Source organism: Ctenopharyngodon idella, chromosome 12, assembly GCF_019924925.1.
Source record: "Ctenopharyngodon idella isolate HZGC_01 chromosome 12, HZGC01, whole genome shotgun sequence".
Taxonomy (NCBI): domain Eukaryota; kingdom Metazoa; phylum Chordata; class Actinopteri; order Cypriniformes; family Xenocyprididae; genus Ctenopharyngodon; species Ctenopharyngodon idella.
In genome coordinates this window covers 10,034,186-10,046,563 of record NC_067231.1, presented here as the reverse complement: position 1 = coordinate 10,046,563, position 12,378 = coordinate 10,034,186, and the positions used below count along the sequence as shown (strand labels likewise).

At 40.4% G+C, this 12,378-nt stretch overlaps 1 protein-coding gene across 3 annotated transcripts in view; it reads left to right on the top strand.

Annotated features, from left to right (window-relative positions):
• Window positions 1-12,378, top strand: part of LOC127523952 (transforming growth factor beta-1-induced transcript 1 protein-like) — a 107,592-nt gene that overhangs the window by 67,939 nt on the left and 27,275 nt on the right. For all 3 annotated transcript variants that reach the window (XM_051915182.1, XM_051915184.1, XM_051915183.1), the window contains one exon: window positions 10,369-10,450. In XM_051915182.1, the coding sequence (XP_051771142.1) occupies window positions 10,369-10,450 (82 nt within the window). The remainder of the gene's footprint in view (window positions 1-10,368; window positions 10,451-12,378) is intronic.

Below are 12,378 nucleotides of genomic sequence, written 5' to 3'. Positions count from 1 at the left end.
TCCTGTATAAAATTTGATCTCTTATCAGTGGTACCGCCCAACCTCCCTCTCCCACCTCCACTATCTAGCACTGCCAGTCCTCCAGCCCAGTCTCAGCTAGATGCCTGCAGCGCTTTGTCTTCCCTTGTGACGCCTTGTAGTGGTGTGAAGCCTCAGGTCATGCTGTCTTTAGCGTCGTCTGAGCTAAAGGATCCTGTGGCTCTGCCTCCCGCCTCTGATTCTCTCGTCTACTTGGCCCATCGATCTGTCAGCTCCACCTTGGCTTCTTGCACCCTCGGCTCCACCAGAGACCTTCAGCCTTATGGCTCCTATCCTCGTCCTGCCGGCTCCACCTTGGTCAGTTGTCACCCTGCCTGTACCACGGGCTTACAAGCCTCCCACTGCGCTCTGTCTCTCCACCCCTATGGCTACAGCAAGTTCCTCCTTCCCTCCGGCTCCGCCTCTGTCCTCGGTCACACCGGCTCCGGTCTTCCAGTCTTCAGGTGCTCTAGTTCCACCTCGGTTGCTCACCGCTGCGGCTTCACCTACGTCTCCAGTGACAGCGGTGTCACTCAGTTCCATCGGCTCTCCATCATTCCCCTAGGATCCCCCGATATCAACTCTGTCGGTCGTCCCGCGGATGTTGTCGGCCATGCCTCTACCTTTGCTACTCCCTCCATCAATACCAGTATGAAGAGTTGGAGTAATAGTAATCCTCTAGTAATATTGAATCTAGGAGAAATGCCATTTAATAACTTAATAGAACAGTTGCCATTTTTATAGAGAGTTTTAATTGCTGCAGAAAAATAATACCAAAATCAAATTTCTTAAGCGTGTCAAAGATGAACTGATGTGCTACTGAGTCAAATGCTTTTAAGAACATGTATTTGCATGCTTCCGGCCAAGGATGAGCGAGTGCATCCATTCCCAGAGTGGAGTATTCCACTAGGTAGAAGAACAGTGGGGAGTGTGTGTTCTCTGCTTACACGAAGAAATCCACCTCTGCTCACCCAAACATGCTCAACAGCATGTCCGCACTGCAGTTCAGATGGCCAGGGACATAGAAATCTTGAATAAATAGGAGATGTTGATCTGTCCATATCAACAGGGTCGTCGTGAGCGTGAGGAGAGAGCGAAAACAGATGCCTCTTGGAGATTTATGTTTGTGATGGACTAGAGTGTAAAAACACTCGAGAACCAGTTGACCTGCTCTGAGCTCCAGACAGCTTATGTGCCACCTTCTTTCCATGTCTGTCCAGATACCGAAGGCCAAACAACCAATGCAAAGGGCTCCCCAGCCAGTGCCTGATGCATCCTTTGTGATTACCTTGCATCTGCACACCTGTCCCATCAGAGTGCCCCGATCTTAAAAAGCAGTGCTCATCCAGGGGGCTAGCGCCTCTAAGCATTCACAAATCACTAAGACACACATAGAGACCAAGTGCCAAGCGTGCATGGGGATGTGCCCTTTCAACCATAGTTGAAGTGGCCGCATGTGAAGCAGTCCCAAGCAACATACCGCTGGGGTAGCTGCCATCAAACCTTGCGCCTTCTGCCTTCTTTGAACATCGCGAGCGACTTCATGATAGCCTGCGAACACTCCAGTAAAATTTGGGTGTGCATAACAATTGTAGGACAAATCAGCTCAAATAAAATAATTAATTAATTTATAGGGAATTATAAAGAGACACTTTATTTACGACGAGCAACTGAATTTTCCAGCGTTCATTTGCTCGGGCCGTAATAAGCTCTTGTAGCGGATATGAATATCCAACTACCGTGAAAACACTATTTAGAAGCAAGGTAACATTAAGATTTTATTGATTATTCTAACACATAAACTAATATCTAACACAAACACACATTCATACACGGAGCAAACAGAAAGGAAATTAGAAAGAACGAGTTTTAAGAGAGAGTGAAATGATGAGCATGATTTCTAGCAAAATATGCACTTCATAAGACCTGACCTGAATGAACCATGAATCATTAATTTAATGCACCAGTTCAGCTTTATAATCTGGAGGTACTTGCTTGTCGTTTGTCTTTGAATGCGGATTCCCTTGTCGGCGTCCTTGGCTTGGAGTAAAGGGATTTCCGAGTCGATGATTTGTTGTAGGATCTTTTCAGGTCCGGATTGATGTCAGGTAAAAACCAATCACGTTCAGTCATGCTGGCAAATGAATGAAGTCTCTTGTCGTGGCTGGAGTTTAAAGTTGAGACGGCAAAAGTCGTCGGTTAAACTTTGCAGCAAAACTTAACTTAGAACACGAGACTCTCAACGGAAAAAAAAAAAAGTTCAAGTAAAAGAAAAGGAAAGTGAGTAAGAAATTGGATGGCTTTAATGAGCTGCTTGTCTGTCCTTCATAGTCTGTTCTTTTCTAAGCCATATTATTCTGTTGTCTTCTTTGTTCTTACATCAAGTCTTAGTTTCTAGTCTTCATCTTAGTCTTTAACGGCATTTGTCTTAGTGATGTGACTATTTAACCTAGGTGTTTGGTCCAACCTCTTTGAGGAGTTCTGGCCAATCAGGTATCGTCTTGTTTTTTAAAGGTGGCTTTTTCTCCTCCCCGATCATAAACTAAGTGTTATCTCTAAGTGTTCCCACTCTTGGCAGAGAATACAGAGAGTACTGTTTAGATATGATTTCTATTAAACGGAATATGATACATTTTACACAGATTTCATTCAGGCCATGATCTAAATTGAAAATAGAGATTTGTGTTCATACCAGACAAGACATACTTTCAATTAACCGTTCAAAAGTTATACAATTACATGAATTGTGAGTGTTTCTAAGCATACATGGTCACATGTATAAGTTGTAGACATGATATAGAATTATGCTGTTGAATGTTTGATAAGTCCACTTAGAATTGTTTTGGAACAATTTGATATAATTTATTTCTGTCTCTGTGGGTTTTTCTGTGTCATTCAGTGGTCACTCAGAGAAACAGGCCTGCATTGTCTCTCTGTCTCTTTTGATCTGGAGATCAAAGACTCTTTATCTTCTTGCGGCTTAAATTGTGTTGTCTTTTCGACCATTTGGTTTCTACAAATGGCTTAAAGTTTGCCACCTTTCTCCTCAGTCAGGAAGCATGTGTGGCCATAAAAATACTTTGCAGGGGGTTGTTGATAGACTTACTGGAGTCGCTTGGGGCCTGCAATGTTGATTTGGGTTTCTGGAATTATGTTTTGAAAGAATCATCTGAACAATTCATTTGTCTGGTTTGTCCACGGTTCCTACACAATAGAATTTAGTGTTATGGCCAGAAATGGAATACATTGTGTGGGCTGGATCCAGCTTTTCTGCATGTTGATCATAAGCCCCAAACACTGAAGGTGTTTGATAAGCTGATCTCTGTGGCTGCTCAGCTTGTTTGCTGAAGGAGCCATAAGCAGCTAATTGTCCAAATAATTCACGATGCGTACTCTGTTCAGACAGAGAAGGGTTAGAACAGCATTCATGCACTTGGTAAATGCTCGTGGAGCTAAAGACAGACTGAACAGGAGGAACATAAACTGGTAGGCCACGTCTTTGAAGGCAAAATATCAGAAAGCACCTGTGTCGAGGGGCTATCTGGATATGGAACAAGGCTTCCTTTAGATCCACAGACATGAACCAGTCCCCAGGTTGAACAAGCGAGAGGATCTATTTCAGCATGGCCATTTTGAAAGAACACTTTGCAAGAGTGCGATTCAGCCAATGTAGGTCTAGAATAGGGCAAAGTCCTATGTGGTATTTAGAGGGCTCATCCACATCACTGCGGTGGGAATCAGAGTCATCCATGTGGCCAGCTGTAGTCATGTTCCTCCTTGTTTGTGCAAAAATTAGTTCAGGGAGTGGGAGGGATCCAGGTGCTGAGTCGATATGAGCTCGCCACTGCCAGTGTCCGGTATGAAAGGCCTCTGCTTCTTGCTCTGCGGCCCTGCCAGAGAGGTAGGGGAGAAAGGCAGCTGACCAGAGGTAGATGCTTCATTGAGCATGAGGACTATACTTCTATTGAGGGTTTAGGAGTCCCGTGCAGACCTCACATAGCTTGAAACCCATAATGCAGATCTTGCCAGAATGCTTAAGGGGATTTGTTCATGAAATAATCCACTTTTTTGACTCGAGGGCAAAGAAGAGGCTTCTGACTTGCAATTAGAAGGAGAAAGATTCTGAGGAGTGTCACTCAGCGCTGTATAGGTTATTTTCCTACCTCCTCTTCACACACTTAAGCGCCATTGCGGATCATGCTTCAGTTTTTCTAGGAGAAAGGTATTTCCCCATAGCGTCAGCAAGCTGTACCCAACATTGATAGATCATCTCAAAAGGGAACTTAAAGGGGGGGTATCACACAAAGTTTCTGACAATCTCATGTTAATCTTAAGTACCTATAGAGTAGTGTAGCATCCTTCATATTGCCGAAAAGTCTTATCATATTTATAAAAGATACATATGCTGTACCGAGACTTTGCAAATAAAGCCTAGTGCCTGGAGGCGTGTCGTTGTGAGCAGAGATAGAGTGACAAGCTGTCACAAGCATGCGCAGCTTTTGCGTAGAGATCGGCTGCAAGCTATCAATGGTCTGCTAAACAAATATATTTAAACACACGCAATACACCATCGCGTTATCCATTGATAACTTTTGAATCCCTATAATGAATATAGTATATAGTGAATGATGAATAATGAATTTATAAATTCACTACGTTCGTATTGTTTACGTTATATGCACTTAGACGCCTATTGCCAACAAAAAAGACATTTGAAGCAGTTTTACTCACCACCTGCGGTTCCGACTCATGACCGGGATCATTACCATTGTGACCGCTCCATCTTTCAGTTTCAAACAATCTGTAAATCCAGCGTAGAACTGGGGCTTTGTTTATGAAACCATAAGCACCAATCCCGAGGGCTCGAACAGCCACGGAAAAACACGAGATATTCTCCATTCATTTTAACCAATAAAAATGTGATTGCAACTATCAGTTTCTATGGTTATTTTAATGACAAATATTGAGAGTACATCAATGTAATGCGTGAGAACAAAACTCTCAGCTCCACTTAACGCTGGGTTCTTTGGGAAGCAAGGTTATCTTTCCCTCACAACCAAAAACACACATCTTTGGTGACATTGTTGATTTTGTGAAGTCCTGTGACCTGTGCAGCGCTGCCGACGACTTCCATAAAGCCGGACGCGCGTTGATGGGCGTGCTCTTGCTCTCTCTCTGGTCAATGTGTGCGCGCGCGCCCTTCCGGGAGAAGTGCCCATACAAGGAAATCCGCCCCCGTTTACGTCACTCAGGCCCATACTCGAAAAAAAAACCCGAAGTTTGTGAGGATTTGGAAGAGTATTTTTGGCACAGAAATACACCGTCATACGTCCAACTCGTGTTTTGAAACTTTGGCCATGTTTAGCATGATAATCCAACTCTTTAAAAGTGTAAATAAGTCAGAATGCATGAAATAGCATTATACCCCCCCTTTGAGAATAATATTAAAGCTGCAAGCAGCGATGAAAAGGCCCCCGCACCCGTGCCACCGCCACCCAGTGGCTTTAGGAAAACAGAGCAATATGCATTTAAGTATATAAATATAGGACTACGTCAGTCATTTGTATTTGCCACACTTCCTGCTACTAGCTGGTGGCGATATAACTATAACTAAATTTTGGTGTGTAGATTATTAGGTAGATACAATATTGTTCAGCAAGAGCCTGTGTATGTGGCGAGCCGTCTGCTGCTCTCGGCTTTGTTTATTGTTTGGCTGTTTTTATGTACTCTCCTGTCCAACAACTATGTTGAGTCTCTCACGTATGATCGCCAGACACAGGATATACGTAGTTCCTGTGTAGGTGTTCTGGATGCGAAATTGGGCATCTTCGTCAACCACACACATGGAACTCTTTTATGAGATATCCCGGCTCACTCCAAGAAAGCGTCGGAGAAGACGCGGTAAACGTGGGGGTGTGATCGTCAGATTAAAGACCTTCATGAGAGCTGGTTACCTACCTGCTCTCAGTTCTCTTCCTTGGTCATGGGCCATGGTGTCAGACCATTTTACGGCACTGCCTTGGCCAACCCCGGTATCACGTTGGCTCAGGCTGATCGCAAATATTGCTAACCTCTGTTTTCTGGAAAAAGCAGCGGTTTCGCGTACTATTCTACACTCCCCAAAATCTACGCTGTGAAACGCCCGCTCTCTGGTAAACAAAACATTCATCCTCAAGGAGTTCATCACAGATCATGATCTGGACTTTCTGTTTATCACCGAGATCTGGGTGAAGGTAGGAGACCTCAGTCCATTTTCTGAACCTGACTATTACTTTTACAATGCCCTGCGATTGTCCGGCAGAGGCGGTGGACTAGCCATCATTGTTAAAGAATCGCTCAGATCTGGATGTCGATTGCGATCTACCACCACTTTCTCTAGTTTTGAAACTCAGGTTTTACTTTTGAACTGGCCTGAACCTGTGGTATTAGCTTTGATCTATCGGCCACCACACTTAATAAAAGACTTCATAGAGTTCTCAGAGTTCAGAGAGGGGACTTGATCACTAAATATGATCGCATCCTTATTTTAGGTGATTTAAATGTGCGTATATGCTGCCCCTCGAAGCAGCTAACCTCTGAGTTTCTAAACATCATTGACTCTTTTAACCTTTTGCAGTGGGTTAATTATCCCACACATATTCATGGACACATGCTGGACCAAATTCTGTCATATCTGTAACTGAAGTTGAAGTTGTTGATTCTGATATTTCTGATCACATCCCAATTTTTAAAATGTCTCTTCCTAAGCTTTCTATTGCACCTGGTTCAAGCACCACACAAGCCTATAATGAGGTTAATACTCTTTTATCTTTAGAATCTCCACTACCTGATCTTGATGTGGAACATCACTTTTCTGTTTTAAATACTGTTTGGGCAGATATTTTAAACCTCACTGCTCCCTTTTTTTAAGCCTTAAATCTACATCCAAATCGGAGCCATGGATTGATCATAGTATTCACTCCCTGAAACAGTCATGCAGGAAAGCAGAAAAGAAGTAGAAAAAAAGATAAATTACAGATTTTGTATGAGATCTTAAGGGATTGCCTATTGATATATCAGAATGCTGTTAAGAAAGCTAAGGCTTCCTATTTTACTAAATTGATTGAGAAACATCACCACACCCCAAAAGCACTTTTTTTCTGTCATTAACTCCATTTTAAATCCCCCTATAAACTCTCTTCATTGCCCGTCCTGGGCACTCTGTGAGGATTTTGATAGCTACTTTGGCAATAAAGTTTCAAATTTGCGAGCCCAATTTCAGGTCTCTGATCAGGAAATACAGACAGAGTTCACCTTCCCTCTGGACTTCTTTCAATTCTGTCTCTTTGCATTCTGTAAAGGAAGTAATGTTTAAACTTAAACCATCCTTGTATGACACTTTACATCCTCGTTATCTGAGACAACTATTTGATACTGTCGGCCTTGGGTTGGTGTCGTTATTTAATCCTTGCTTGAAGGAGCTATACCCTCAAGTTTGAAAATTGCCTCAATTACACCTGAACTAAAGAAACCCTCACTTGATGCCTCCATCTTATCAAACTTTCGTCCAATATCCATTGTGCCGTTTATTTCCAAGGTATTGGAAAAAATTGTATTTTTACAGCTCCAGACCTTCCTAAATGACAATCATATTTTTGAGAAGTTTCAGTCGGGGTTTAAATCTCTGCATAGCACAGAAACCGCTCTTATAAGAGTTCTCAATGATATTTACGTGGCCACTGATTTGGGAGATTCCGTCATTTTAATAATGTTAGACCTGTCTTCCGCCTTTGATACTGTCGACCAAATGATTCTCGATTCTCGTCTAGGGGGTGCGGTTTTAAAGCTTGGTTTGCCAAGAATTTCCTATTTCTGAACTCAGACAAAACAGAAGTCATTGTATTTGACCCCTCAGAATCCAGGCCAAGACATGATCTTGACCTTGGATTACTTGATCAATTTATCTCTCCCTAAGTACGGAACTTAGGTGTGATGTTAGATAGCTCCCTTAAATTCGATAAGCAAATTAGTGCAGTCATTGGATCTAGTTTCTATCTTCGCTCTCTATCGAAAATTAAATATTGTCTCCCCAAGCGTTCTTTGGAGACTGCTATCCATGCTTTCATTACCTCGCGCCTGGACTATTGCAACTCTCTTTATTTTGGCATATCTAAGTCCCAAATGGCACGCTTACAGGTTGTTCAAAATGCTGCGGCGAGATTCCTGAAAGGGAAAGAGGAAATTTGATCATGCTACCCCCTTCTGAGACTAATCAGAAGGGGGTAAACTAATAAGCCATATATTATTTTTGTGTAGTAATGTACTTAGTTATATTTCAGTGATTCACCATCTGTTAAGTTAACTGAAAAATGTGAAGCTAGTAACTGTTTAATTAGTGCTGGTTTTACAGTAATAAATTGCTAAAATAGTGTAATAAAGACAATTTGATTCCCTGTTCTAAAGCGAAAGGTATATCCACATTAATTATGGCACTTAGTAAGTGATATTCCAGTTTACTGACCAGAATAAGCCAATAATTAAGGCTAAACTGCCATTAGTACAGTGCTAATAAAGACAATTTGCCCCCCTCTTCTAAACTGAAAGTGGTAACACTTTATTTTAAGGGTCCAGAATAATGCATTAGTTAAGCATTAATTAATGACTTGTTCACAATTATGCATTAGTTAAGCACAAACACGCTAGTAATTAATGATTAACTTAACATATAGTAAGGGCATATTAGCCATTATTTAAAAAAATTATTAAACATTTGAAATATACACATGTATGCTGTAGATAAACAAAAATGACCTAGTAATTAATGATTAACTTAATGTACAGTAAATAGCTTTTGATCAAAACAATAACAAAAGCAATGTTCTCTATGAGCTTTCTTCCGTATCTGGTGTTATGGATCAACTTGGGATCGTGTTAACTGGAGGCATGAGCTTGCACGCAAATAATTTTACCTGACTTTCCAGCAGATGCAGCGTTTTTGAGATGTTTGTTTCAGTGGAAACTTGTGATGATACTTTAAATAAATCTAAGCGCATTAAATTAAGCTGATTTATTTTGTGTCTTTGTAGCACTAGTTTATAGGCAGTTTCTGATTGCTATACTTAAATATATGAGAGCTATATGGTTTTTTGACATTTTGCAGTTATAAACTTATAAAGTGACATGTAATCAACAGTTTGAAGGAAAATTAGGGTACTGTACTTTCAGGCCTTTGCATCCCCAATGGTTATTACTACAGCCTGTTTCATCATTCATATTGAATGCAGGGTCATTACACTCGGAGCATATATGGAGAAAACTGCAAATCATTCACATCGCATTTAAGCTTAAATTTTATCAGGTCACGCCTTGCCTGGGAATCAAACTCATGACCTTGGACTTGCTAATGTCATCCTTTACTTTGTGAGCTACAGGAACTGTTTTTTTGCCTAATATTATGTGCCATAATGAACTTTTCTTATCCCTCACTTAAGGACAAGGGTCTGCTACTATAGGGAATGCAGGTGTTGGGGGATCTCCTAAGACATACTGTATGTCCATGGGCCTCACAGGATCCAGTTCTGACAATATAAATGTTTTTCATGTGATTATAAGAGGACGACAGAGGATCAGCTGATCTTAATTTGACTTTACATGTTTTTCCACACTGTTCTCATAACAGCATTGCTATTCTAGGTGCTTCAACAACGTGACATGAAATACATGTACCTTATTTTATGTGGAGAATATATTCTGACTGTCATCAGACAAACTGAGTTGCAGCCTGGAGATTTTAACTCAGTGAAGAAAGTGCACTGATACTTTTTTGGGATTTCTAGGCATTGTTTTTGTTAATCTTGATTTCTCACAACTTGTGTGCTTTTTCTGGGCAAGACGGAGTGAACTGCGGCACTAATAGAGTCACACGAACGTGCACGTTGCATAACCGTGCACAGACCAATGCCCAAGGTTAGGATTTTCATTAAGTAATACATTAAATTTTATATTGTATACCCCCAGAACACTTGGAATATGCTACACGTGTCACATGGGATAATTCTGATACTTTTTTAAAAAGCTTGATGTTGGTCGCTGTTCACTACCATTATATGGACGAGCGCAAGCAGGACATTTTTTTTTTTAATTTCTCCTTTTGTGGTCCATAAAAGAAAGAAGGGAATACAGCATTAAAACAAGTAGAGAAATGGTTAGAGTGTTTTCTCGTACAGTACATTGTTTTTGCATTTTTTGGCACTTTATGGCCTTTCTCCTCCTAAATATGTATTTTAAAGTTTTTCATCCTTGTTTGTAAACCAGTATCAACTCCCATATCTGGATGTATTCTTACCTTGCGCCTATTGTTTTATCCTTCAGAAAATGGTGACTGCGCTGGATAAAAACTGGCATCCAGAATGCTTTAGCTGTGTGAAATGCAGCTGTACATTTGGAGATGAAGGTAAGGGGCGATGAAGGTAGCTGATTTCAGGCCATATTTGAGAAAAAAAAAAAAAATTCAATCAATAATAAAAAGTCAATCAATAAATCGAATAATTAATCATGTGGATGAATAGATAATAGTATGTACAGATCAATTAATTAATAGATTTTGAAAAATTATTTTGTCCAAAACAACAACAACAACAACAACATAACAATTATTATCCATTATAAATCATTTCAATACTGTGTTTTTTAAAATTAGATTATTTCTCTTTTATTAAAGTATCCAGTTTTCATCATAATTAAGTGGGTAATAAAGAATAGATTGCATAATTTAATTTAATAGCTACAAGCAGAGATCATCTGTGTCCATGCACATTTGTGAAGAGCATGACCGAAATAGCCAAATTTCAAAGAATATATCTTATAGATACAGTTGTTTTAGTGGCAGATTTCTTGCTTGCAGTGTCACAGCTCTAAGAATTTGCTAGCTTTATCGCTGCATTGCATTGGATATAGATAAAGTATGGCGTCTGTCCTCAGATTGTTCTACTTACCAATTATAAAAAGTGGAAAAAGAGGATTTAGATTCTAGCCCATAAAGTTCCTAAAATATAAGCAAAAACTTTAATTAATTAGGTTAAGTAGAGTGTAATATAGTGTGCTCTTGTGTCACAGGTCATCTTGCTGCAACAATATTACAAAATGTCAGCCCAACTTGAGAAAAAGAGAAAAAATCAAAAGTGTGCACACACTTTTATAATAGCGTATGGTATGTGGCTGTGTGCAGAATTAAATAATCATCAAGCTCGTGTGAAATACACACACCTGTCTTCACCTATATCTCAGCTGTTCTTGTAAGAATTTTCTGACATCTTGGTTGCATGCTACTACAAGAGCCATGGGTCACAAAGAGTTCCCATCAATGGCATGTCATTGTTAATAGGTATCACTCAGGGGAGGGCTACAACAAACAAACAAAAAAAAAAAAAAGGAAAAAATTCCCAAGGATCCATGGAACCATGGAACACAGTGAAGACATTTATCAACAAGTAAAGGGCACAAAAGTGACATTATCAAGAACAGGGCTTCCTCCTAAATTTTTGTCAAAGTCTTTTTATTATAATTTTGGAAATGCCTACAAAAAACAAGACAAAATATAAAAACCTATCTACACAGAACAAGTTTCCAATGCACAAAAATGTACTGCCTGTAAATTGTTGGCATCTTAAGGACTCTTCCACAGGTGCATGTACAGTAATTGTTCCCTTTCATAGGTAACACAAAGCTGCGTCATGAGTGCTATGGGGAATGCTGTGGATGGTGTCTGAAACGTGTAATCACACCAATTCTTTTGCCAGATGATGATGACTTGTTGTGTCACCAACAGCATAAAAGGGCATCTACGTCATCACATCCTCAGGTTCTATCTTCAGGAAGTCACATGTTTGTTTGTTGTTTGTAGGCGCATAAGAGTAGGAGCTACTGTATGTCGAAACAGTATAGGAGATGTGTTTCAACATGCCTTTGTTTTATTACTAGTGACACCCACAACCTACTCTATGTGCGGTCAGCTTTTGAGGAAGCTGTTTGTGTGCACTGTGAAAGCTTCAAGACGATAAAGCTTGGCTCCTATTTGGCTCTCTTCTTGAGGGAGGAGAGTCAAGAAGCTGCACATGGGTGCCGTGTTTGCTGAGGCAGCGCATAGACTCCCTTACTCTCTCTTTCGCCAGACTATGTGCAAACAGGACGATTTTGAGAACCACTGCTCTAGATCACTCACAATTTCTTTGACAGTTTGACAATCTCTATTCAGTTTTCGCAAAATATTAGTTGTTTTCATGCCTTTTGAAAGACATTGCACTAGACATGTGCCGATATTCAGTTATATGATATATCACGGTAATGAATTTGCATGATATTGTTACTTTAAAATACCATAAA